We start from the raw sequence: 26,145 nt of genomic DNA, 5'->3' as shown, positions 1-26,145 counted from the left end.
GAGGTTCATACATACAATAATACCACACAGTGTAGATACATAACCATAACATGTAACGGGAAGTCAAAATATCTCTTTCACATTGAAATGCTGAGCATCATAGGTGCATCGACAGTCAGGATTTACAACCTTAGAATATCTGATAGCTGCCAGTTCAGACCTTGGAATCTGTCAAAGTATTTTTTTAAACACAAAAATGTTTTTACTTTCAGCAGACAGAATCACTGGCTGCCCCGTAATGTCTTACTCAAATAAATCCATCTCACAGGATGGGACTCCCAGAGAACATCACTTTGAGCATTAAGACAGTAGTGGCACCAACTGCGTGAGCACCTGGGACATGTGCATGCGCCCTACTAGAGGGATGGTGATGGTCATTGTGACACAAGTCAACAGGGAGGGGAGGACACTGGAGGATAGACTGATGAAGCAACATTAAACTTCAAAGATAGGGCGAGGACTTGGCCTAATGGTAAGGGCGCTCGGACCTGGGGAACTGGGTTTGAGTCTCGGTAACGACGCTAAATCATCCTGTGTGTCCTCATGTAACGTAACTGGTGCTATGTAAAGCGCTCTGATACCTGATTGGATTCGGGTCAAGTTCGCGCTATATAAAACTCTGCAAAAAAAAAAAGGGAAAATAAATGTGAGCAAAATCTAGCCACCTGTAGGCAGACTGCAAAGGTAAAGGCATGGATGACTATGCTGTGCTCTAACACACCTAAGCCAGTGTTCCTCAAATTGAAGGAAACATTCTAAGAAAGGGAAATAATACTGACAAAACAGTGGCAATGAGACTGCATGAGACTGCAAGTCCACAATGTGATATGTCATAAACTAGCAGACCGACATCCCAAAAGAGGGGGGGGGGGGAGTTGGGAAGAACAGTGGTCACTAATGAGATGGTCTGAAGTGAAATGCTGCACTAATTCTTCAAAAATATTGTACAATCGGGGCCTGAATTCAAATGAGGTCACAGCATACGGGCCCTAGTCCAGGCTCACTGTGGAGGGGCTAACAGTTGGGCAAACTCATAGTCCTCCAGGCCCCTTCCACCACCACCTTCTACTCCTGATGTGTCATTTTCCTGCGAGTCTCACTACTGGAACACTCAATACGGCCATGGGCTGAACAATGGAAGCTATTTAGGTGGGGACTTAGTGTTGTCACACAGTATTTCTCCAATGCATCAACAAATGCACTAGTTCTGTTGTACACGCTCAACCCAGTACAAAATGGAAGATCCCTGTATATAGTTATTGAAGTTGTTACTGTTTCATCCACTTTACAAATCAGTTTGACTAAAGATCATACAAATCTCTAATCTTTCCTTTTTGTATATCGCTCAAAAGAACCAAGCAGGACCACAGGGAAGGATGAAGCATATTCGTAATGAGGCATTGTAAGGACGTTTCAAGGTACTTTAATGTATCCTCCTTTTAAATACCATGCACACTGCCTTAGGGCTAGTAAGTCATACGTTATTTATTTTAAAATATTTTTATTGGGTTTTACAATATAAGCAACATTTGCATTTGATAATAGTTGGCGAGTGGTAATAATGCTGGACAGTGAATACAATCTGGTCATACAGGAATGTGTATTAAACAACACCAACATAGGGTATGTAAAGGAACAGAGGTTTGAAGCATTATCGTTATACACTGAAATTAAAAGCCTGCATATTCTCACAATGGTGTAAACTGGGGGCACTCTAACATGCCCTCCTTTTGAATAGCATGCACCGTGCCTTAGCGCTAGTAAGGCCTACTTAGGGGTGATTTCCTAATATTTAAAAGGAAGCTTTAGGCCTGTCAAACAGGTTTATTTTGACAGGCTGAGATTGCAGTTGTAAAGCTGGAATAGCCAGGCTCCAATGGTAGGCCTGCAATCAGGCTCTCACCGTCACTGTAGTGGATGATGCAAAGGGTGCCGCAGTCCACTAGAGGCATTTCATTTACATGCCCTGGTGCACAAGGTACCATATAGTTTTAATGGATGAGAAAATATGCACTGGGGCCTGGTCAGCAGAGCTCAAGTGAACAAGTCAATAACACAGCAAAACATCTAGCAAAAGTAGGGGGACAACACAAATAGGGGTGTTTTTCTATATAGCCATTTTGAAAACATCTAACTAGGAAAAACTGTGGATGCTCTGCACTGAAAAGGCGAACACTTCCAGATTACACATGAAAACACTTCAATTTAGCACAAACTGGGGACATGGACTATTTCTTAAAACATTGTTTCCAAGAAAGGTGTACATGCACATGTGGCTATGGACCCTGCTTCTCTGCTTGCCACTTTTTCAAATAACAGAAACAGTACCCTAAGCCCTTCACGGTGTTGTAAGTGAAAGGATTTGACTCTTGAATTTTTTTTTTATTGTAATACACCCCTAAACCATCACAGAAACTTCTAAAAAACAAAAAACAATAGACCTTTCAAAGGGCAATGGGACAGTTAGAGGTGCCCAAATACTATTTTTCATGTGTCTCAATATGCAGCTGTGTGGTATACATTGAGGGCCTGTGCCCAAAGAAAAACACATTTGTTTATATTATAGAATCAAAACTAGAGAATATGTTTGTACCTTACTAAAACATGCAACTTCAAAGATAGATTGCAGCCATGGAAATGGGGATGTTTTTAGACCTCTATGATCCTCTTTTATTTAAATTCTACATGAAAAGCTCAATCGCTGCTTTATTTATATTTAGTCATTCTTCTAACACTCATATGCTGTATTTTGTTGACTGTCCTTGATTCTTTCTGTAAATCTTATATACTAAGTCATAGAACGGTTTGAGCGGTGACAGGCTCTGTGATCTCGAGACCTTCATCCATGTTGTCAGATATCTACATTATGCTCTTTCTTTTGCCATCTACACTCTCTATGTTGCTATACCACTGAGTTGGGTAACAATAAACATCTATTATTCAGCACCAAGATACCCTTCTGAGTGAACGTGCGCTTTACAAATACAGGTTACATTATGTCATGTTGCTGGGTGGGTGTGGGATGCTTACGGTTTCTGGTAGATGGAACCTGCTAAAAGGGCTTTAGTCCCTGCTGTGCTGCCTCATGGAACTCACTATTATATTTATGTCAGCTCACTTGGAACAGTGACCCCTTTATTATTAATGTAAAATCAGTGTCATTCCAAATTGAGACCTAATCTCATTGGTCTCTGACTAGTGTGATTTATACCATATATCTGTTATCCTAGGTAGAAAGAGGGCTTACCTGCAGTGCAGAGGGTGTTTCTAAATTCCTTTGTGTCCTGGTCAGCTGTGGGATAGGCCTCTTCTTTGATGCTGTCTGATATGATCACTGTGGTAAACTCTTCTGCAATAAGAGAAACAACAAAGATTAATTTCAATCAGTGACAGGGGCTGAAGATGGAGCTCCTTTAGCCTCTTTCATCTCCCAGCTCGCCTCAGTGCATCATTCATTTCGAATGGTGAACAAATTATTACATCATTCACAGATATTCATAAACTGAAGAACAGAGTAGCAAGTTACTCCAAGCTCGAATATGTGACCTAGACAACAGAAAGAAAAACAATGCAAACAAGTTGTAGAGAGAGGCCTGGCACACTCATGCATCAGGCCTGGCGTCTGAAGCCAGACCATAATAGATAGCAAATGTTTGTACAAATTTCTATGTGGTAAACTTACAAATGTCTACGATGGGGACATTACTAACCAGAGCAGCGGTGACTAGTTTCCCCTTTGTAATGTGTGCCACTGGTTAATCTGGCAATGATCTAAAAGTCTCCATATAGCAGTAACAATACAAGAGACCATACATCTTGCTAGAATCTGTTTGGAGGAGGATTGTCCTGTGTACACAACTTCATAATTACCACAGAGATATCTGCCCATATGGATAACTTTAGGCTTTTCAAGGTAATACATAAGGTGCGAGAAGAACTTTTGGCTGGAGTAAAATTGTGGAAAAAGTCAATAAGCAAACAGCTTGCTCAGTGTGAAAATCATAAATTACCTTAAGAGAAATCAAGTGTGTCCTTAGTAATACTTTATTACTATGGAAATTGACCACATTTCAAACAAGACACACAGACTAAAGCTCATTCGATATTCTGAACAATGTACCAGGCACCAGAATGCAACATTTCAAAAAACATATTGTTGATCAATGTTATGCATAGGTTCAAAAGAGTAGACCCATAAATTTGGAGACCAGAGGGCCGTGGCCATCTGGGTAAAATGGCAGATGCCTCAGTTTTGCACCGACACCATCCTCTACACTATCCAACAAAATCTGTTGTTTCATCGTGCCCAAAAATCCTTAGATACCCACAAGCACCTGCTGCCAAGACCTGAGAGTTCAAACCTAGAAAACTGGCGTTTAGATTTCTAACAGTGGGATCAAATCTATCATAATCTGAAACAGAATGATAAAATATATGAATGACTCACTTCATCATGAAACACAAGGTAGAGTAAAAAATACAATTCCTAAAAATATAAATTGCATCCCAGGTAAGCAGCCGTACCAGGATTCGAATATACAAAGTCTGCAAGAAAAAGACCCGGGGAGCAAAGAATAAGGGGTGTAGATGGGGCTAGATTGGTGGGATGACTAAAGATTAACTTGTTGCCCAAACCTCATTCGGGGTCAGACCCAATAGATTTCCAAAGCCCTAAAAGGAAACCACAACCTATTCAGAGGAAATCAAAACCATCTATTGGCAGTAATGTTATTTCCTCCTTTTTAGGTTGAGCTTGGGCAGCGCTTGCGCTGCTCTGCGAGGCATGCTGTATTCAGGTAGGGATTTGAAGCTCCCCCACTCTCCACCCATATTTTTCATTGGCTTATGTCATTGTCCACTGTAAACTGTGGCTGTTTATTGGTCAAAAGGCCTTAGTATCGCATTGTCTCATTTTGTAACCTCCCATGGCGACAACCCGTTATATGTGTTGGTACTCGGTAGGCTATAATTACAGCCTCAGAGCACTATTTACTCACATAGCAACAGCAGGCAAGACACGCTCTCTCCTTACGCTTGTTTTTAATTTTTACAGCACGGGCGCCAAATGCATTTGCAATGGAATACGTCTCGCAATGGCAAGAGTTTAAGCTATTGGCATTGTAAATGACAATGCCTTTTATTTATCTGTTTTAAAAATAACATGCAAATAAAAGGCATTGTCATTTACAATATCTATGGCTCAAATTCTCGTAAATGCAATACCTATTACATTGCAAGTGCTTGTTAACAGAAGCGTACAAGGTAACACTTGTTAACCTAGGTAATGTTGGCTAACATGCTCACCGTTTATGCATGCAGCACAAGCACATTGAAAGGGTTGTGTGAAATACAGGGCACAGAAAGCATTCCTGTCTCCGATACGCTTTCAAAAAGACGGTAGTTGAAATGTGGATACATTAACAGGATGTGGTGCCCAATCAGACCCCTGCGTGCCCAGAATCCCATAAATAAGTCACACACTCAAATCTGTGTAATTTTGTGATCCTCATCATTAGTATGTGCAAAATAAATACTTGTATAATATAAAACTCCAACTACTTGTCCTACTGAGGTTTGTTGGGGGCTTAACACTTACAAAGGATCTGCTTTAATCCTTAATACCAATTCTCAGTCTTTCTGAAGAATAGCGAGCAGACAGTGGAGATAGAGATATAAACAGTGAGTATTCCAGACATTGTGCTTTGTTCTGCTGTAGCACTGCTTGTAGAGGTACCCAGCTTTAGTTTGGTCAAGACAGACGGGCGTTCCTACTCGGGACTTGCTAGCCAAGCATGGACTCAACTTCCGCAATCACTTTGTGCCTTTTCTCAAGAATCGTTATTTCATAATGCTCTCAAGAGGTACCTTTTTTCTCTCAGTTGATAAACTGGTATTCAAGTTTGTCTGTTCATGTGTAGCACTGGGACACTCTCTTGCATAGCTGTGCACTTTAGAAATTCCCTCATGCATTCATTCGTGCCCCGGCATTACTGCTCAGCTGATAGCAAGAGGATTCCCATTAGAAGGGTGTGAAATTACTCTGATGGCCGGAGGGGATCCATACATAGTGCTGACATATATTATTCATGGACTGGTTGAGCAGATGCAGATGCAGCACGGCTGATCACAAGATAAGCTATAATAGATTCCAATAGCATACTATAATCCATTTAGATTTATTGAAGTGCTGTTAACATACAAAAAACATATGACCCTGTTCAATAAAGTTACTACATGGAACTCAAAATGACTTTTCTCACTGCCGGGACAGATAGTGGCTGCGTTAACTACATACATGCCTCACCCATACAGGGGTCGACTACCAATAGCTAAGACTAGAGAGATGTTGACGGAGATGATAACAATATACTGTCAGCTTAGACAATTTGTATTACAGCAGCTTGACACTGAAATCACAGGAGCACAAACCTCTGCCATTAATCCACAAACTGTAAACACAATGCCCTGCTAAACTACATTAAATCCCAGGTAGAGTCTGATGGACTTATCCTTATTCAACCACAGAGGATAAACCCAGAATTATGAATCTGTGCCTTCCAATGGGTTGGTGTCAAATCTACAACCGTGGCAATCATGGGGAAGTATTTTTCTATCCTTTATACTACTACACAAGGCATTGGGTCTAAATCAAACACGTGAGGAGATGGAGCCTCTCCAGCAGTAGACCTGAGCGTGCATGTGATGGGCATCATTGAACCAGTAGCTGAAATAGTTCTTTGAAATATCAAGAAAAGTGCAGCTCTTTGGCCAAACGTTAGTGGTATGCTGTGACATCAGATCAAGTGGAGTTACCAAAAACTCCCTCTTAAGTTTACCTCTCCTTGGAGGGGCTGTATGCCACCATAATCACTCTTTGTTAACTGAGTGCATTGAAATGAGCATGTGAAATACAGGACCTAAAAAGCTAATTTCTTAATACAGCAGAGGGAACTGTGCAATAATAAATGTGTGCTCTTTTGCCATGTTCCCTGAAGCTCACATTAAGAAGTTGGTGAAGGAAACTTTCCTCTCTCCAATGCTCCTTCATAAACACAGCAGCTGAACTGAAGCTACAAGGAGAGATGACCTTGCAAATTCCATCCTAGAGAGAAGGAGGAGGAAAGTAATAATGGGCTTCCATGTACTGCCTAAATTCTAAACAAGATATATTGTCCACTATCTTGTGTTGCAAAACAAGAACCTGGCATGAACAGACCCCTTCTCGCACAATGCAAAAGAAAGGTATACAAGACCCACATGTATGGGCAGTGTTAAAAATGGACCGACTGCTGAAAGGATGCTTAATCACGGAGTTTCGACATCAGACATGATCGCACTTTAAGGTATATGGAGAGGCTTTACATAGCTTGGCATAGCAAGCCAAACAAACAAATAAAACTATGCTGTTAGACAAGTAGATGAACTAGGGATGAGTGATGAAATATGATTGGAGTATTTCTAATTTTGCGCTAATTTGAATAAAAATTGCTTAGAGGTTTATAATAGCACACAGTCATTGTAATGCACATAATTTGTATGAAAAAAATAAAAATGCATAAAATGGTACGGGTCAAGAGGTCCCTGAGCTTCAAACAGGTGTCTGATTTCTTGAATTCCTTTTTTATAAAAACACATGTAACTCAATAATCACACAGTGACCTTATGAGAGGACACTTTAGAAAAGAAAATAGAATAACACTAAAAACTTTAAAATATCAGAAGATAAAAAGCAAGATAGAGGTATTAAAAAAGTAATCAAGATACAACAATATCCATGGGCGTTAACCTAAACCATAAATTAGCCTCCGCTGACAGACTGTCAAAAACATTATGCCCAAACAAAATAATTGGAGAATGAAGGAGTGACTGAGCCTATTAACTTAAATTTGCAGTGGGTCTGCTTCTGGTGCATCTCTAATGAGAGATGAACTTGCACTGGGGTAGTGTGTTGAAAGATATGAAGTGCCATAAAGATACAGACCCAATTCCATCGTGATTCGAACAATAGGTACAAAGCTTGGGTTTAACATGTTGTGACACATTTTAGTGCTATTCCTATTAGTAATTCAAAGCAGTGTTTGATGATAGGGTTCCTGTAAGGTAAGCAATCTTAGATGTGGATCCTTTGGGTGAAGGCCATCTTTGACACTAAAGATCTGTTCAGCCAGCTTCTAAACTTTAGACTAGCACTGGTGGACTAGACTGAGTTTTGACCAATGCAAGTAAAAGTGACGGTGATGATTAGTATATTAGACACCTCCTATGAACAACACTATTTATCCAACCAAACACCCAGTTTATATGAGCTGTGGTAGGGTCAGTGATCTTGATGAACTGCTGGAAACCATTTGTGTCGTTGGACTCCCATCCGACTTTTCTTTTCCCGACAACTCTTTACTTTATCTGCTCCTGGGTTACATTGGGCCTTGTCACAATATCTAGATAACTGTGGGGCTCTGTGGCCATTTTTATTTTCTAGTCTTAAGCAGTTAGGGTTTGCAGTGTTTTACACTAAAAAACTAAAGTTTCATTAACTGTAAACTTTAGACCCTATTGTATCATCATATTGAATAAGATATTTATATCCGGTGTCTGCCAGCTTGACATTAACAGTGGCCTGTTAATGATCCCAGTAGCATAATTTCTCCAAATTCATACATTCATCAGTTTGAATTTCACAATAGAAGCCATATTTCCACAATATGATATATAGAAAGAGATAACCCACCGGCAGGAGAGTAACATTTTGTAAACTCCTCTTGGTTCTGATCAGCCATTGGATAGACTCCTTCTTCTTCTTTGATGCTGCCCGAGATCATTTCTGTTGTGAACTCTTCCCCTGTAGTAACAGAAATATGAAAGAGTGGTGTCACAACCAGTCATAAGAGCTGCAGATGGGGTCCTGAACCCCTCTCACCTCCTGCATGCCTCATTAATTTCTGCATCTTCTTCATATGATATATGGAAAATTCAAGCATTTTCAGGCATGTACAGCTCAACCAATAATACAATGGTAAGTGTAAGTATAAAATAGACCTGTTTCCATCTAGCATCCTGATGACAATATTTATCACTCACGTTTCACATTCACAATTTGTGCCATGACTAGATCCAAACGGGGGGACAGAGAAGGAGATGTATTAAAACATCAATGGCGATCCGCCAGTGAAGGAGGCACGTGTGTGATAATTTCAGCGATATGGATGAGGTCAGAGAATCAAGGACGATTCGAGCGATCGGCAGTAATAGTTTGAAGCACTGTGTTAATCAGCAATTCAGGGTGTCATGCATAAATTTAAAAAAACGGGATCAGTCCGGGAGAATGCACTTCGTCGTGACGAACAAAGCGTCAGACGCCCCGTTTGGATCTATATTCCTTTGTATCCAGCCATGATACGGTGATTTAAGCAACCTCCAACACAGGTATTTTTTAAATACTCTGGTAACCATAGTCCTGATGATGACTTCAACGCAAGGAGGTTGAAACGTCGTCGACTTGACAGCAGTAATCGCGGCTCGTTGAAGGGCCATTTGTGATTTAACAAATATTGTCTTGTAAATTGTCTACTGTATATATTTTTGTCTTGACCCTTAATTTTTGAATAGTTCCTTGCCGCACTTTGTTGTCCTTTTAACACTTATGTCACTGCGCCGTTCACTTGTTCACTTCACTATCAGTGCACATATGATTGTTATGGTTACTTTAAATTGTATATACCGGTTGTGTATCTAATTACAAATTATTTTTTCATTCCTTTTGGTCTCCCTTGTCCCTCTTTGGCTGTTTTGATTAAATCTTGTGTTTAACAGTCCCTTTACATAATTTCCCTGTTGAGACATTGTTTTTGTTACTACATATACCCGGTCTCAACTGGGTTAACGGGCTTGCTCCTGTTTTTCTTGTTTTTGTGATTATAATTGAAAGCAATATTTCACAGAGAACTCTGAAATATTTTTCATAATTCAGATACCTGTGAAATATGCGTTTTTTATACCAATGCAATCTGTGTAATAAAATCACTCAAACATGAAATGTTTCTATATTTGATCCTCCACAAGCTGGCACTGACTACGCTCAAGGTCTGGCCTAAGCTTGGCTTGGGCAATAAATTCTGCTCCGCCGGCAGAGTTTGCAGAGACTTGACAACTCCGTGTTGAAGTAGAATGCAGAATTTCAGAAAAACCCCACCGACCGCCGCTTGGGGCAGTTTTTTCTCACGCGGGGCTTACCAATACTAAGTTGGCAAGCAAGGACTACAACGGTTGATTCTGCTCTACGGAACAAGCTTCCTTTGCTAAAAATCAGCAAGACATGCGGATTCCGCCCACTCGGGCTACTCCATGGAATCTCATGGAGTTTTTATGTAACACAGAGGAATTCTACAGAGTAAAACTCAGCCCACTAAGCACAAGCCATAATTTGCACTGTTTACCATGCATAAAACACCAACTTCCCACCCCCTAAAACAAATCAAAGGATGTGGTTTAGCAAGTAGGAAGTTGATGTGAAGATTCTATGGAGCCCTGTGGAGCTGTGCAATCAGATCACCAGACTAGGAGGAGGCTGTCTTTTTCTGTACGCAAACGGTTTTGTTGTACTAAGGCGCCTGCAGCCTCCCTGGGTATTTTATCTTAATCTGAACATAGCTGCTAAATGCGAATATACCCATTTTATCAATACCAAGCAAATCAAATCTGCGACCCTTGACTCTGTTTCCAGGCAGGTCGCTCCACACACCGCGCAGCTCCACCTGACTGTGCCCGTGTCCCCGCTCTCGCCATTTTATGCCGTAAGTATTCTGTGTCTGCTCGCTCTGTTTTTTCCTATTTGCCTGTTTTCTGCTTTGTCTGCTGTTTTTATTCTATTTGCCTTTTTCTGCTCTTTTCTCTCTGTAGCTCACTCTTTCTTGCCTTTTAGCCTTTTGCCACTTCGCCTTCCCGCCGCTGTGTCCCCTGTGGCCCCGCCCCCTCGCTCGCTCATTCGTTCCCGCACCCGCCTCCCAGCTGCTCCAACCTCCCACCTCTCCTTCTTAATGACGGCTGCTGCACGGCCACGCCACTGGAGCGCCAAAGGCGCGCATAAGGCAAGCCGGTCCGCGCTAGGTCCGTGCCCAGTGCCAGACCCACTGGGCCCTGCGAGCGCCCCAACGCCGCTACGACGCCAACATCCTCCACCAACTCAACACCGGCCGATCATCCACCTGCTTCCAGGCCACCCCGAAGCTCACCCACGGACCCTTCTCCAGCCGGAGCTGCAGCTTCACCAGCCGCTGAACACCTGCACGTCCTGCCCCTCCCGCCAGGGCAGGACTCAACCATCTCAGATGCATACTACTCAACACCCGCTCCATCCACTAGCACGCCATTGAACTCTGGGACCTACTCGACTCATCCTCCCCGGACGTCGCCTTCCTGACGGAGACCATGATGAACCCCTCCTCGGCGCCAGACATTTCCATAGCCATCCCAGACAGCTACAAGATCACCCGCAGGGACCGCACCAACAGACCAGGAGAAGGAATCGCCATCGTCCACAGGAATACACTCAGAATTTCGACCAGCACAGAGGACACCCTCAGCACCGCCGAACACCTGCACTTCCAGATCCACATCGATCCCAATACTACCCTCAGAGGAACCCTCGTCCACAGACCGCCTGAACCACGGCCACAGTTCAGCGACTCCATCACCGACATCGTCAGCACGCATGCTCTTGCATTCACAGACTACATCCTCCTCGGAGACCTGAACTTCCACCTCGAGAACGCCAACGACAGCAACTCCACCATCCTGCTCGACAACCTCGGACTGAAACAGCTCGTCACAACACCCACCCACTCCACCCGACACACGCTCAACCCTATCTTTTCCGCCAGCAACCACGTCACCATAACCGAGCTCCACTGGACCGACCACCGCTGCATCTACTTCACCTTCGAGAAACCCGCCACGCACCACCACCCGCAACGGATCCCTCACTGCAGCTGGAACAAGGTCACCGAAGACCAGCTAATCACCACCCTCGCCTGAGACCCACCAACCGACCCCACAGACACAGCTGCCCGCAACCTCTAGCAATGGATCGACGACTGCACCAACACTCTCGCCCCGTTCAAGATACCCTCAAACAGACGCATGGACAGAAAGGCCATCTGGTTCACCGCCGACCTCCAGGCATCCAAGCAGACTTGCAGAGGACTCAAGAAGAAGTGGCGCCACGAACAGACTCCGGACAACCACGCAGCCCGCAAGAACACCAGCCGCAAGCACCACCAACTCATTCGAACCGCCAAAAGGAACTCCTTCAAGGAAAGCATCGACAACCACGCGCACAACAGCAAAGAGCTCTTCAACATCGTGAAGGATCTCTCCAACCCCAGCTCCAGCACTAACATCCCGCTGTCACAAGACCTCTGCGACTCCCTAGCCACCTTCTTTCACTGCAAGATCGCAGACATCCACTACAGCTTCAACACCCAGACCCCCACGACAGCCGCCGACACCTCAGACTCACTGCCCCCTAGCCACACCGGCCTCCTGCTCTCCTGGACCCACGTCTACGACACCATCAAAATCATGAACACCATCAACTGCGGCTCACCAACCAACCCCTGCCCTCACCACATCTTCAACAAAGCGAGCTCCATCATCGCACCCCAACTCCGGAAGATCCTCAACAGCTCCTTCGAGACCCCCACCTTCCCGGAGAGCTGGAGGCACGCCGAGATCAACACCCTACTCAAGAAACCCAAGGCGGACCCAAAGGACCTCAAGAACTTCAGGCCCATCTCCCTGCTCCTGTTCCCGGCAAAAGTCATCGAGAAGATTGTCAACAGGCAACTGACCCGCTTCCTCGAGGAGCACAACACCCTGGACTCATCCGAAATCCGGATTCCGCAGCAACCACAGCACCGAAACCGCCCTCATCACCGCCACCGACGACATCGGGACCCTGCTGGACAATGGTGAAACCGCGGCCCTCATCCTCCTGGACCTCTCGCCGCCTTCGATACCATCTGCCACCACACCCTACGCACACGCCTCCACGACGCAGGGATCCGCGATAAATCCCTGGACTGGATCCCCTCCTTCCTCACCGGCAGAACCCAGAGAGTCCGCCTACCTCCATTCCGATCCAAAGCCACCAAGATCACCTGCGGCGTACCCCAAGGATCATCCCTCAGCCCGACCCTTTTTAATGTCTACATGGCACCACTTGACAACATCATCCGATCGCACGACCTCAACATCGTCTCATACGCCGACGACACCCAGCTGATCCTCTCCCTCACCAAGGACCCCGCCACCGCCAAAACCAACCTCTACGAAGAAATGAAGGCCGTCGCCGAATGGATGAAGAACAGTCGCCTGAAACTGAACTCGGATAAGATGGAGGTCCTTATCCTCGGCTCCACCCCCTCCACCTGGGACAACTCCTGGTGGCCGGCCACGCTGGGAGCTTCATCGACACCCATCAACCACGCACGCAACCTGGGGTTCATCCTGGACTGATCACTATCAATGACCCAGCAAATCAACGCCGTCTCCTCCTCCTGCTTCAACACCCTCTGCATGCTTCGCAAGATCTTCAGATGGATCCCCACCGGAACCAGAAGGACGATCACGCAGGCCCGTGTCAACAGCAGACTGGATTACGGCAACGCCCTTGTCATAAACTAGTTCTTGTCTCTTCCCTACTGCTCAGCTGGAATGTGTGGTGACCTCATAGAATGCTTGGGTGTCTGTGTGTGTGCGGAGCGTCAGTTGGTGAATGGAGGCTGAGCAGCAGGGAGGCTGCTCCTGGTGGGGCTACGCTTTATCTACTTTTTACCTTCTACTCATCTATCCTGGAACTAAGCTATAATAAAGATATCCTGCTTATACACCCGGCCTGTGTATCATCCATTCACAACAATTTGGCGACGATCTTGAAGAACCCACGTCTGGAGTAAGGAAGGCCCTGTACAAACGAACTAAGGAACCAAGAGTCTGAAACTTTAAGGAAAAGGAAAACAAGACATTGAATATTTGCAGAAACGTCCTGGTCAGCCCCACCAGTGTCCATTACCACCTGGACAGCCTACAGCCTGGGCGTTTCACCTCTTTCTACTGGTCTACATACAGTTACTGTCAAAACTGTGGTCATTCAGATGCCTTGTAACTGCGGGCGTTTGACCTATGAAAGGTCTCTGTGTAACTTTAAACCAGCAGGCCTACAAACAATCTCCGGTGTAACCTGCTGAAGTAAGTTGGAGACTGGTGGACATCTCGTTATTAACCGCAGTTGGTGAAGAAAACTGGTAGCATCATAGTCAATAACACTGGCAACAGGAGAAAACTGGCAGCATCATTTTGAAACCAACCGGCACCATTTGGCCTGCGTGGGACGTCAGTGCTGACATCTGTCTACTTCGGTGTGAATTCCACATCAATAGAGTCTGGTATGTGAGCAAGCTTTTCATAGAAAGACGGGCAATGTGTAAAATGTTTCATTGTCCGTATCTGACAGCGTACTTAAGAGACTGCTATCACCTGCAACATGCTCTGGCACATACCTAAAAGACAAGGACACCCTTCTGCTGGTGAGTCAGTTTACTTTAAATGAACTGTTCTGCTGCTGGCTATTCGCTATGTGCGTGCATTACTTGTGCCAAACTGCGGTTCTAAAGTCATCAGGGCTCTACTTGGATAACAAAGACTGGCAGTGTTTAAAGTGCTTCGTTGACTGAGTTGGAGAGTGTACTTAACAGACTGCCATCTATTGAAGCTGCTTGTGTACCCTAACTGGCTCTGCTGAAGAGGTTTTATTTTATCTCTTTGTTGTGAATCATGATGTGTAAGGGGAGGCAGTTTACGTCTAATATTGTTTGGGGCCCTTTGAGCCTTTCTGCCAGTAGGGCCAGTTGATCCGTTTAATTATTTATTTTTTAAACGGAGGCACGAGTCATTGTCACCACACGCACTCCTACCTGCCTCCTCTTCCACGGGTTCTCTGACGATATCCTTCTTCACGGCACAGCCAGCTGCTGCACGTTAGGTTGCACGCATTTACCGCAAGTAATCCGGCGCGGCCATGACCACTTGCCGCCATCTTGTGCTTAGTAGTAGCACCGGAGCACATAAACCTCGAAGGGTTCTGTGTATGCTGCATCCTGCGGTGCTGCTCGTTGTTGCCAACCAAATTGTTTTCTCGCAACACCTTTTCAATAAAGTTTGCAGCTTACAAGTGGTGACCTGTGACGTCGTGGGATCAAAGTGAGGTCTTGAACTTTCAGGTCTTCAACTTTCTTGTGGATTATGGAGGTACTCTTTCGAGTTTATACTAACTTGTTCTTAGTGCAGCCGCCCGAGGTGCTTCACATGCTGGCTTCGTCAGTCAACTCGAGTGAGACTACACTCACTGGTGGCATTACAAGACTTTCAGTTGTTCACAATGGCACTCGCCTAGTATTTTGTTTGTTACTGATGTATGTGTGGGCATCGTATTTTATTTCCCATGCTGTGGGGAAGGTCATGGGGTTGTTGTACCCTGTCATGAGGAGGTTTAGTGGGTGGTCTGTGCCCCCCCCTATTCTGTTTATGGGACTGTGAGTACGTATTTTTTGTGCTGGGTTGACGTCTGGTATACCTTGTCATGAGGTGGTTGAGGGGGCAGTCAGTGACTTAATTCTGTTTTCTAGGGTGATATTTTAGCCTGCGGTGTACCCTTCATTGGGGAGATTGTGGGGCCAGTCAAATGCTCCAATTTAGTTTTTAGGGTGATGTATACCCTACGGTGTACCCTTCATTGGGGAGGTTGTGGGGCCAGTCAATGCCCAATTCTATTTTCTAGGGTGAAGTTTTACCCTGCTGTGTACTCTTCAATGGGAAGGTTGTGGGACCAGTCAAATGCTCCAATTTAGTTTTTAGGGTTATGTATACCCTACAGTGTACCTTTCATTGGGGAGGCTGTGGGGCCAGTCAATTCCCAATTCTGTTTTCTAGGGTGATGTTTCTCCAATTTAGTTTTTAGGGTGATGTATACCCTACGGTGTACCTTTCATTGGGGAGGTTGTTGGGCCAGTCAATGCCCAATTCTGTTTTCTAGGGTGATGTTTTACCCTGCGGTGTACCCTTCATTGGGGAGGTTGTGGATTAATTTAATGCTCCATTTGAGTTTACACAATTCTACGGTGTACCCTTTAATGGGGAGGTTAATGTTTTTTTTTCCTTTAGGTTTTGGAGGCAGTTAGAGTCCCAGCTATACTCTCTAGTATAAGTGTGTACCCTTTTACGGCGAGGTTGTGGGGCAGTGCGTATCCCAAAGTCATGCCCTCGCAATTTTGTTCTTCCTCAAGGGAGGGGGATGGGGCATGCCTAGTTATTCTTCCTAGTAATTATTCTTCTATTTTACATGATGTATTACACCTTTTGTCATATGCATTTTGAAGTGTTTCTTTTCATACTTGTGAAGTGTTTCTTTTCATACTTGTGTTATTTCTGATGTATTGTTTTTAATGACATATCCACTATTGCACTCCTTTGCTGTTTTAATTGCCTAAGGAAAGAGGATGTGTCATAAATAGGGCTCCCGGTTTTATGGTATTTATTTTTTGAACATTTCCGTCTGTATTTATCCGTATTTATTTTTTGGTCATTTTATCTGTATTTATCCACATTTATTTTTGATGCAAGAAAGAAAAACGCTAAAGCTTGTTTTTTTCCACATTTATTTAAATTGACATGCACACTTGCACTAGGCTGGTATAGCTGTTTAATTTAAATTGGAGCCTATGCTTAGTGCACTTTACATATTGGGAGCCAATTTCTTCCCTGTCCTCTAAGAAAAGATACATGTATTCGTGATTTTGATTAGGTCCCATTTGCGCAGATGTCTTGCAAAATGTCAACACATTACTACCTCTTTTACTCACATTTAATCGGCCATCACAGAGTGTCTGCTTGAAGAATATCAGATCATTCTCAGTGTGCACTAGAAGACGACTTACCCCACAAGGCATGGTAAATCGCATCTTTATCTGTACAGAATAGTGCTTTGATATGGACATTATGGGGAAAATGTAGAGCACAGGTGGTGCAACAGTCATTTCTGTTCTTGTTTTTGAAGAAAAAAATCAGAATACATTTAATAAAGAAACAGATGTGAATGTGTGCAGCTTAGCAATTAATGCACAAGTGTATGCACCGTCTGTAAGGCACAGACCAGCGCAAGAATCGAGGAGAGGCACCTAAGCGGCCATTGAGCATTGCCAACCAGTGTGCTGGCGAAATAAAAACACTGAGTAATAAAAAGCAGCCTTACTTGTCAGTGTCTTCGCAGGCTGCCAGTGTCCGATTTCGGAGCGCTGTTGTTCTCTTCCTTGTTTTACACAAGTGCTGGAAGGGAAGGAGAGGGGAGGGGAAGGGTGAAGCGAGGGCAGAGGGCTGAAGCGAGGAAAGGCACCAGAGAGGCCATTGTTATCAAGCCACGCACTTTACTTGTTGAACCACAAGCCCAGTTTGTCATATACACCCACGACAGTGCGCAGCCTTGTCTGTGTACTAAACTACAAAAATGGTTAACAATAAAAGACAAAGGGCGAAGTTCTTCTGAACCCTAAAAGCTTTATGCTAATAGTTGTTGGAGGCATTTCCGCCCCCTGCCCTGCCACATCAACCTCCTTCACCCTCCTATACAACACAAAGCAAAATGTTGTGGAGCTGCAGCCGATGTCCTGGGGTGTTTTCACACCTCTTAATGGACATTGGCTGCTTGCACTGCCCCAACAATTATCTAGCCTGAACTACCGCTGTGAGAGGTGCTGGAGTGTCTCTGCACACACGGCGCTCCAGTCCCCCCCTCTCTCCCCCGTCTCTGGAGCAGTTTCAGGGCAGCAGTTTCCCGTTTATTTTGGCTGTCCCTGTGCACCTCTGACTAGGATTTTTACAGAGGAGCATTTGTTTTGTAAGTATTTTCCCGTTTTTACATATAAATACAGGCAAAAAACAAAACGTTTTCCGTCTGTATTTATATGTAAAAATCCGTTTAAACGGAAAACCGGGAGCCTTAGTCATAAACTAGTTCTTGTCTCTTCCCTACTGCTCAGCTGGAATGTGTGAGGACCTCATAGAATGCTTGGGTGCCTGTGTGTGTGTGGAGCGTCAGTTGGTGAATGGAGGCTGAGCAGCAGGGAGGCTGCTCCTGGTGGGGCTACGCTTCATCTAATCTTTACCTTCTACTCATCTATCCTGGAACTAAGCTACAATAAAGATATCCTGCTTATACAACCGGTCTGTGTATCATCCATTCACAACAGCCCTCTACGCGGGAACCACAGACAAACTCCAGAAAAGACTACAACGCATACAGAACGCCTCCGCACGCCTCATCCTCGACATCCCCCGCCACAGCCACATCACAGCCCAGCTGAGAGACCTGCACTGGCTCCCCGTCAACAAGAGGATCACTTTCAAGCTCCTCACTCATGTTCACAAAGCACTCCACAACGCCGGACCAGTATACCTCAACAAACGACTCACCTTCTACACCCCGAACCGCCAGCTTCGCTCTGCTGACCTCATCCTCGCCACTGCTCCACGCATCCACGAAACGACCACCGGCGGAAGATCATTCTCGCACCTCGCCGCAAAGACATGGAACACTCTCCCATCCACCTGCGACAGACCCAGGACCTGCTGGCCTTCAGGAGACTTCTCAAGACCTGGCTGTTCGAGCAGTAGCAGCATTCCCCACCCCTTCCCTCCCCCCTTAGCACCTTGAGACCCTCACGGGGCAGTAGTGCGCTCTACAAATGCTCTGATTGATTGAAATTAGTGTCGCCTAGAGGTCGGGGGGCAGGTTCTATGAGGGGTGGTTCTGCGAAGAGAGGTAAAATACCCTTTCAAACGCGATTTTCAGCTATTATCAGTAAATGTACTTCGTTTTACTGTGCTGCAATGATTGCATCTTGTGTATATTTCTACCTCGCGCTCCAATAAAATTGTAAAAGAGCAAGAGGCTGTACAAAACATTCCTCACCCTTTATCAGATCGCTGGAGGGACACTTTCTTCCTGCGTTTCCTTGTGATTCCTCTTGTGGAAATGCAGCCATGGCTCCGCGCCGAGGCAGCAACCTCTCCACTCTCCCTTGAAACACCCCCGGAAAGGAAAGAGCTGCACAAACCAGACAACACAGCCTTTTTCCGGGATAACCACTGGACGAAAGGAAACAAATGTGATACGCATGCGCACAAAAAAGAACACTATCTGTGCGCTGTGTGAAATAAACCTTCTATAGCGCATGCTCCATTCGAATCGTATTAGGAAACCCCCAACAGCGCATGCTCACAGTGAGCACACGCCCCAAGAAACAAAAGAAAAGAACCACGGAAACCAGACCAACCTCTTTCGTGGTTACCCCCGTCCCCCGCGAGAAAGGAGGCGTAATGCACGTGCGCATAATAAGAACACTCTCAGTGACTGGGCTGAGCGAAAGGAAACTATATACAGCGCATGCTCCATGCGGATGGGATCAGAAGCTTCAACAGCGCATGCTCAGAGCGAGACAACGCCTTTACGTGGCACTCACAGGAGAGACCAGCCTGCCCTGACATGGGCGGTGACGTTCTATCCATGCTGAGTAACCAGCTTGCCAATGTACCTGTAGTTACTCCATTGAGGGTCACAGTTAGGGTTGCCACCGTTATTAGGAAAACTACGTTTTGCTTTGCTGGAAGAGCCAAGAGCTGAAAGGTAGTACTGAATAAAAGCTCGGACAAGTGACTCTTCGCTTGTCCCACCGGGGATCACAACAAAGGTGAGTAATGTTTTATACAGCATCTTGTTTTTTTTATTATTGGAACACAGTGTACAGATGAGGTAGAAACACATACAAGTTGCAATAAATGCAGAAGAAGATTACACAAAGGCGAATAACAACAGAAGATAGTAATGAAAGGTTTTACATCTATCTCTACAGAACCCGTCATCGTGAAACATGCTTCTCTACCTCTCGAGGCTGTGGGAGCATGGTTGCCCATATTTTGTGTAAAATCTTTGAAAATATAAAGCAATACCAGTTTAAAATGTTGTATCAGTGACGTAACTTAAATGATAACTCCCTGTTAAACAGGGAGCAGTGTCTCTGACTGACATCGCACACACACACACACACACACATGAAGTCACATTGATCGCATTGAATATCCCGGGTGCTTACCGGTAATCTTCATTACTCCGAGTATTGTCTTCCTCGCCACTTGAGTAACAAAGTGAGCTTCAGCTCTACACCAGAACCCTCCAAAGCAAAGTTAGTATCCCATGCCTCCCATCCCTCTCCAACATGGCCGACCCTCATCACTTTTGACCCACCATAAGAGGAGAATCGGCCCATCCCACTACCTGAAGAACTAACAAGCTCAAATAACCAATGAAACCAATGGCGCAACAGGGAGGGAGTGATGTGAACTCATGTGGCGAGGGACACTATACTGGGAGTAATGAAGATTATCAGTAAGTAACAAGGGCATTACCTCCTCGTAAGTCTTCCTCGCCACATGAGTAACAAAGTAAGCTCATACCCAAGCCAAGCAGCTTCATGTCACACACAAAAAAAACACTTACAAGTAGGAATTGCCAAAGAACCAGGTTTAATCCAAAACAGCACAGATAAAATGGACAAAAAAACCAGGAGGAAAAACCCACAAGAGACAGGCCAATCAGGAGCTAGAAGAACCAGCTCCAAGAACCGCCTTAGTAAACCCCCTCCCCCCGCAGAAGGACCACCCGGTAATGATTCATGAACATGTGCAGGGAGGACCAGGTTGCGGTCCGACAGGTATCCACGATGGACACACCCTTGAAAGAGGCCCAAGAGACAGAGAGACTCCTGGTTGACCGACCTTGAATCCGGGCCAACAACTCAGACCCCTGAAAACCATAGACCAGCAAGATAGCCTGTTTGATCCAACACTTAAAGTGTTTAGAGAAGGTTTGTGACCAGACCGCACCAGACCAAAAGTCACAAACAAACTGGCACAACAGAAAGGCGCAGTCAGGTCCAAATAAAACAAGACCACCCGATGGACATCCAAACAAGAGAGAGAGAAGAATCAGCCCCAGACTCTGAAACCGGAGGGAACGAGGGCAACATGACCTCACGGGAGGGGTTGACAACAGAAGGAACCTTAGGCAGAAATCTCGGGTCAGGGCGAAAAAGAAGATGATCCGGGAGGTCTCGCAAAAATGGTGGAGTCGTCCCACGCTGAGGGGGTGGAGCCGAGGATGAGGACTTCCGTCTTGTCTAAGTTCAGCTTCAGGCAGCTGATCTTCATCCACTCTGCGACGGCTTTCATTCCTTCATGAAGATTGGTTTTGGCGGAGGGGGTCCTTGGTGAGGGAGAGGATCAGCTGGGTGTCGGCGTAGGAGATGATGTTGAGGTTGTGCAGTCTGGTGACGTGAGCGAGTGTTGCCATGTAGATGTTGAACAATGTCAGGCTGAGGGATGATCCTTGGGGTACGCCACATATGATCTTGGTGGCTTCGGATCGGAAGGGGGGGGAGGCAGACGCTCTGGGTTCTGCTGGAGAGGAAGGAGGTGGTCCAGTCCAGTGCTTTGTCACGGATTCCAGCGTTGTGGAGCCGTGTGCGTAGGGTGCGGTGGCAGACAGTGTCGAAGGCAGCTGACAGGTCCAGGAGGATGAGGGCCGCAGTTTCGCCATTGTCCAGTAGGATCCTGATGTCATCAGTGGCAGCGATTGAGGGTAGTTTCGGTGCTGTGGTTGCTGCGGAACCCGGACTGGGACGGATCCAGGATGCTGTTCTCCTCGAGGTAGCGGGTCAGTTGTCTGTTGCCGGTCTTCTCGATGACCTTCGCTGGGAACGGGAGCAGGGAGATGGGTCGGAAGTTTTTGAGGTCCTTGGGATCCGCCTTGGGTTTTTTGAGTAAGGCGTTGATCTCTGCATGCTTCCAGCTTTTCGGGAAGGTCACGGTCTTGAAGGAGATGTTGATAGCCTTGCGGAGATGGGGTGTGATGGTGGAGCTGGCTTTGTTGAAGATGTTGTGTGGGCATGGGTCTGATGGAGAGCCAGAGTGGATGGCGTTCATGATTTTGATGGTGTCGTCGTCGTTTATGTTGGTCCAGGTGAGCAGAGGATCGGTGGAGGTGGTGGCTGTGAGGTCGGAGGTCTCGGTTATTGTTGGGGTGGTCAGGGTGTTGATGCTGTCGTGGGTGTCTGTGATCTTGTGATGGAAGAAGCTGGCGAGGACGTCGCATAGGTCTTGTGCAGGTGAGATGTCGGTGTTGGAGCTGGGGTTGGAGAGCTCCTTCACGATGTTGAAGAGCTCTTTGCTGTTGTGTGCGTTGTTGTCTAGGCAGTCTTTGAAGGAGGTCCTTTTGGCGGATCTGATGAGGTGCTGGTGTCTACGGATGGCGTTCTTGTGGGCTGCATAGCTGTCCGGCGTCTGTTCGCGGTGCCATTTCTTCTCTAGTTTTCGGCAGGTTTGCTTGGATGCCTGGAGGTCCGTGGTGAACCAACTGGCTTTCTTGTTGGTGTGTCTGTTGGAGGGTTTCTTGAGCGGGGCGAGGGTGTTCGCGCAGTTGTCTATCCACTGTCTAAGGTTGTGGGCGGCGGTGTTGGGGTCGGTGGGGTCGACTGGTGGGCTTCAGGTGAGGGTGGTGTTTAGCTGGTCTTCGGTGACTTTGCTCTTACATCGGCGAGGGATATGTTGAGTGTGGTGGTGCGTTGTGGGTTTCCGGAAGGTGAAGTGGATGCAGCGTTGGTCGGTCCAGTGGAGTTCAGTGGTGTGGCTGAAGGAGACGTGGGAGCTTGCGGAGAAGATGGGGTCAAGCGTGTGGCCAGCCGAGTGGGTGGGTGTTGTGACGAGCTCTCTGAGTCCGAGGTTGGCGAGGTTGCCAATCAAGGTGGTGGAGTTGGTGTCGTTGTTCTTCTCGAAGTGGAAGTTCAGGTCCCCGAGGAGGATGTAGTCTGTGGAGGCGAGGGCGTGCATGCTGATGAAGTCGGCGATAGCGCCGCTGAACTGTGGCCGTGTTCCGGGGGTCTGTAGATGAGGGTTCCTCTGAGGGTGGTGGTGGGATCAGTGTGGATCTGGAAGTGCAGGTGTTCGGCGCAGCTGAGGGTATCATTACAAGGCATCCAACCACCATGCCCTCGAGTAAGGAGGAAGAGCGCAGAAGCGTGGCAGGAGAGCATTGAACTCGTCCGCAAACAAATCCACCATCGTGTGCCCAAACCGGACCTGCAGCTGACGGATCACAGGCACCATCAGGGAAATAGCAGCCACAGGCAATCCCCCACACTGTGCTCCCACCCCGGGCAATACACAGCCCTGAGGGACAAGACCGACGCCTCCGCCCAAGACAGGAGCTCCCGGGCCAGGAGCCAAAGAGAGTGAACCTTGCATCCCCCCTGATGATTGATGTACCCCATCACCACCTGATTGCCCGTCCGGACCAAAACATGATGACCCCGGAGAACCGGTGAAACTCCAGGCAATCCAGGTGAATGGCCTTCAACTCCCGAAAGTTGGAGGAGCAACTTGCTTGTAGATGATCCCACTGACCCTGAACAGACCGGGAATCCAAGGTCGCCTCCCAGCCAAGGAGGCTGGCATCGGTCGTGACCACCTGGGACGAAAACACCAGGAATGGAAGACCCCTGGAGAGATGGGACTCCACCAACCACCAGCCCAGCTCGGCACAAATCTGTGGGGACACTACCACCGGGAAGCCGTAATTCTCTGAACAGGGAGCCCACTGGGACAGGAGATGGTTCACCATTGGGTACAAATGGAGGCAAGCCCACGGCAGCACATTGATGGTCACCGACATCAACCCCTGAACCCCCAACCACTGACGTACAGGGGCGTAATCCTGACTCAGGAGACAACTCAGTTCTCTCCATAAGGTATTCCTCTGCTCCACTGGCACAAAAACATCCCCTGGACCATGTCCAGGCGGCCCCTGATGAACACCAAGTCCTGGGACGGTGACAGGTGAGACTTCTTGAGGTTGATCAGGAAACCATGAGTGGACAGGACTTCGCTGGCCCTCTGGACATGAAGAGTCCCCTTGGAAAAAGAAGAGGCAGAGATCAGCCAGTCATCCAGATATGGAAAAACTCTAATCCTCTCCCTGTGGAGAATCCTAACCAAGGGGGCCAAAACCTTTGTGAAGACCCTAGGGGCTGAGGACAAACCAAAGGGAAGTACCTGGAATTGGAAGTGGCGACACCCCACTAAAAACCGGAGGAAACGCTGGGAAGATGGGTGGATGGGCACATGAAGGTAGGCATCCAGGAGATCCAGGGAAGCCTCCACCTCCCCCTGAACAAGCAGCGGGAGGATCTACTGCAACAAGAGCATCTTAAATTTTACATGGGGAATGAAAGAATTAACCAGCTTCAAACTCAGCGCTGGCCGAAAGTCCCCAGACACCTTCCTCACCAGAAACAGGATGGAATAAACACCCAATCCCCTCTGAGAAGCTGGAACAGGCAGAGTGGTCCCTTTTACGAAGAGGTCTTGGATACCGCCATCAGAGCCTCCCGTCTTCCTGATATAGAAAGCTGCGGGGTGGAAAGGAAGGCATCCTGAGGGAGGGAGTCGAACACGATCGAGTAGCCCTGCCGGACAATCCGTAGGGCCCACTAGTCTGAGACAGAGGACTCCCATGCAGTGATGAAATTCAGCAGTCGTCCACCCACCGGAGCCCCGACATTGGGGATCCGAGGATAGTCAGGACTTGGGAGCGGGGGTCGAGGTAGCTGGCTGGATTGGGATTTGTTGAAAAACGGGGTGCTCCGGCCGCGACCTCGAAAGGGCAGTCCTCCCCTGTGGGTAGAAGGCATGCAAAAGATCTTTTGGGACCATGAGAGGGACGGATGGGAGGCAATAGATTTTTTAGCCATCTCCTCCAGGGAAGCGCCAAACAGTTTTGTCCCTGAAAAAGGAATCTTCATCAGGATTGCCTTCTGGGTAGCATCCACTTTCCAGTGACGGAGCCAAACCTGGCAACAGGCCTGGATACCGCACCACCAGCCGCGGCGGCGGCTCCCAAGGTGTTGAAAGATATATCAGATAACAGCTGTGTCTGCTGCTCCATGATCACCAGAGTAGGGAGGACATCAGCCCCCTGTTCCAACAGCTCAGCCAACGATTGGAAGTCTTTTAACAGATATTGAACTGTGTAAGACAAATAGGCGGATCTGCACCCTGCTCCATGCTGGGCAACCACAGAAATGAAATTCAGGGCGAGAAGGGCAAACGCAACCACCAGATATGGGATCCAGGAGTAGTGATGCCTCACACCTTAAATAATAAACCCAGTCGTAATCGTGAGGTGATCAGGCAAAAACCTCACTGTTAGACCATCGCCTAGGCAACCCACCAAAGCGGGAAGTCGGCCATGCGTGACTTTGCCCCCCAGGAGGCTGGATAGGCCTGGGAGATGGGCCATCGTAAAATCATCTGCTACTACAAGACATGCAGCTCTCGCCCCCCTCCCATCCCCTTCTCCTTTAGTATACGCGGACTGAGCCGGCGCAGAGAGGGAAGCGGAGCGCTGCATGACCACACCCGACCGATGATCCAAGGACCGTTCTGGGAGCAATTGTCCAGGTAAGCCAGGAGCGTGGCGTTTACCTCTACCAGCCCCAGGCAGTATTCCCAGTTTCAAGATACACCCAGACTGGGACCGGGATTTGTTGAATCAGGTCTGAGAAGCTTGAACTGCCATTGGACTGCCCCTGAGTGCGAGCAGGAGCCGAAACGATGAGGGAGAAGAAATCTCCCTGTCCCGGCTCCAATTTCAGGCGTGGTTAACAGTCAAGGTAGCTGGCTGCAATCACACGCGCCGTGGTTGTCAGCAGTGCCCGTAACGCTCAATCTGAAACCTGGATTTCATGAACATTGAGAGTCAAGGCCTCGAAGCTGTATCCAACCCGCACTACTACGGGCGCACTACTACGGGTGGCTCGCCCGCACCCTACTGGCTCGCTAGAGCAGAGCCTAGTCCTCCCCCTAATAGAGAGAGGGAGAGTGGGAGGGAAGGGGGCAGACCCCAGTAATGGGCCCGCTGGAGCAGGGCCTCTACCGAAGGGTCGGGGATCCTGCTAGAGCAGGACCTCGACTTACCTGCAAGCGCAC

General features: G+C 47.1%; 2 protein-coding genes across 2 annotated transcripts in view; one reads left to right on the top strand and one right to left on the bottom strand.

Moving 5' to 3' along the window:
- LOC146800049 (uncharacterized) overlaps positions 1–19,200 on the bottom strand; it is a 90,989-nt gene extending 71,789 nt beyond the window's left edge. Inside the window, exons 1-4 of the mRNA XM_085620965.1 lie at positions 19,019–19,200; positions 17,303–17,376; positions 8,729–8,839; positions 3,248–3,349 (exon numbers count right to left, since the gene is read on the bottom strand). Coding sequence (XP_085477091.1) covers positions 3,248–3,349; positions 8,729–8,819 — 193 coding nt within the window. The 5' untranslated portion in view covers positions 8,820–8,839; positions 17,303–17,376; positions 19,019–19,200. The remainder of the gene's footprint in view (positions 1–3,247; positions 3,350–8,728; positions 8,840–17,302; positions 17,377–19,018) is intronic.
- Positions 19,201–19,549: 349 nt separating this feature from the next.
- The window catches only part of LOC146800048 (uncharacterized), a 60,360-nt gene continuing 53,764 nt past the window's right edge, over positions 19,550–26,145 (top strand). Inside the window, exon 1 of the mRNA XM_085620964.1 lies at positions 19,550–19,796. The gene's annotated coding sequence lies outside the window, so the exon portion shown is untranslated. The remainder of the gene's footprint in view (positions 19,797–26,145) is intronic.

This window comes from Triturus cristatus, chromosome 8, assembly GCF_964204655.1.
Source record: "Triturus cristatus chromosome 8, aTriCri1.1, whole genome shotgun sequence".
NCBI classification, from domain to species: domain Eukaryota; kingdom Metazoa; phylum Chordata; class Amphibia; order Caudata; family Salamandridae; genus Triturus; species Triturus cristatus.
Note: the sequence above shows the minus strand (reverse complement) of the source record. Positions and strands in the feature narration are given on the sequence as shown.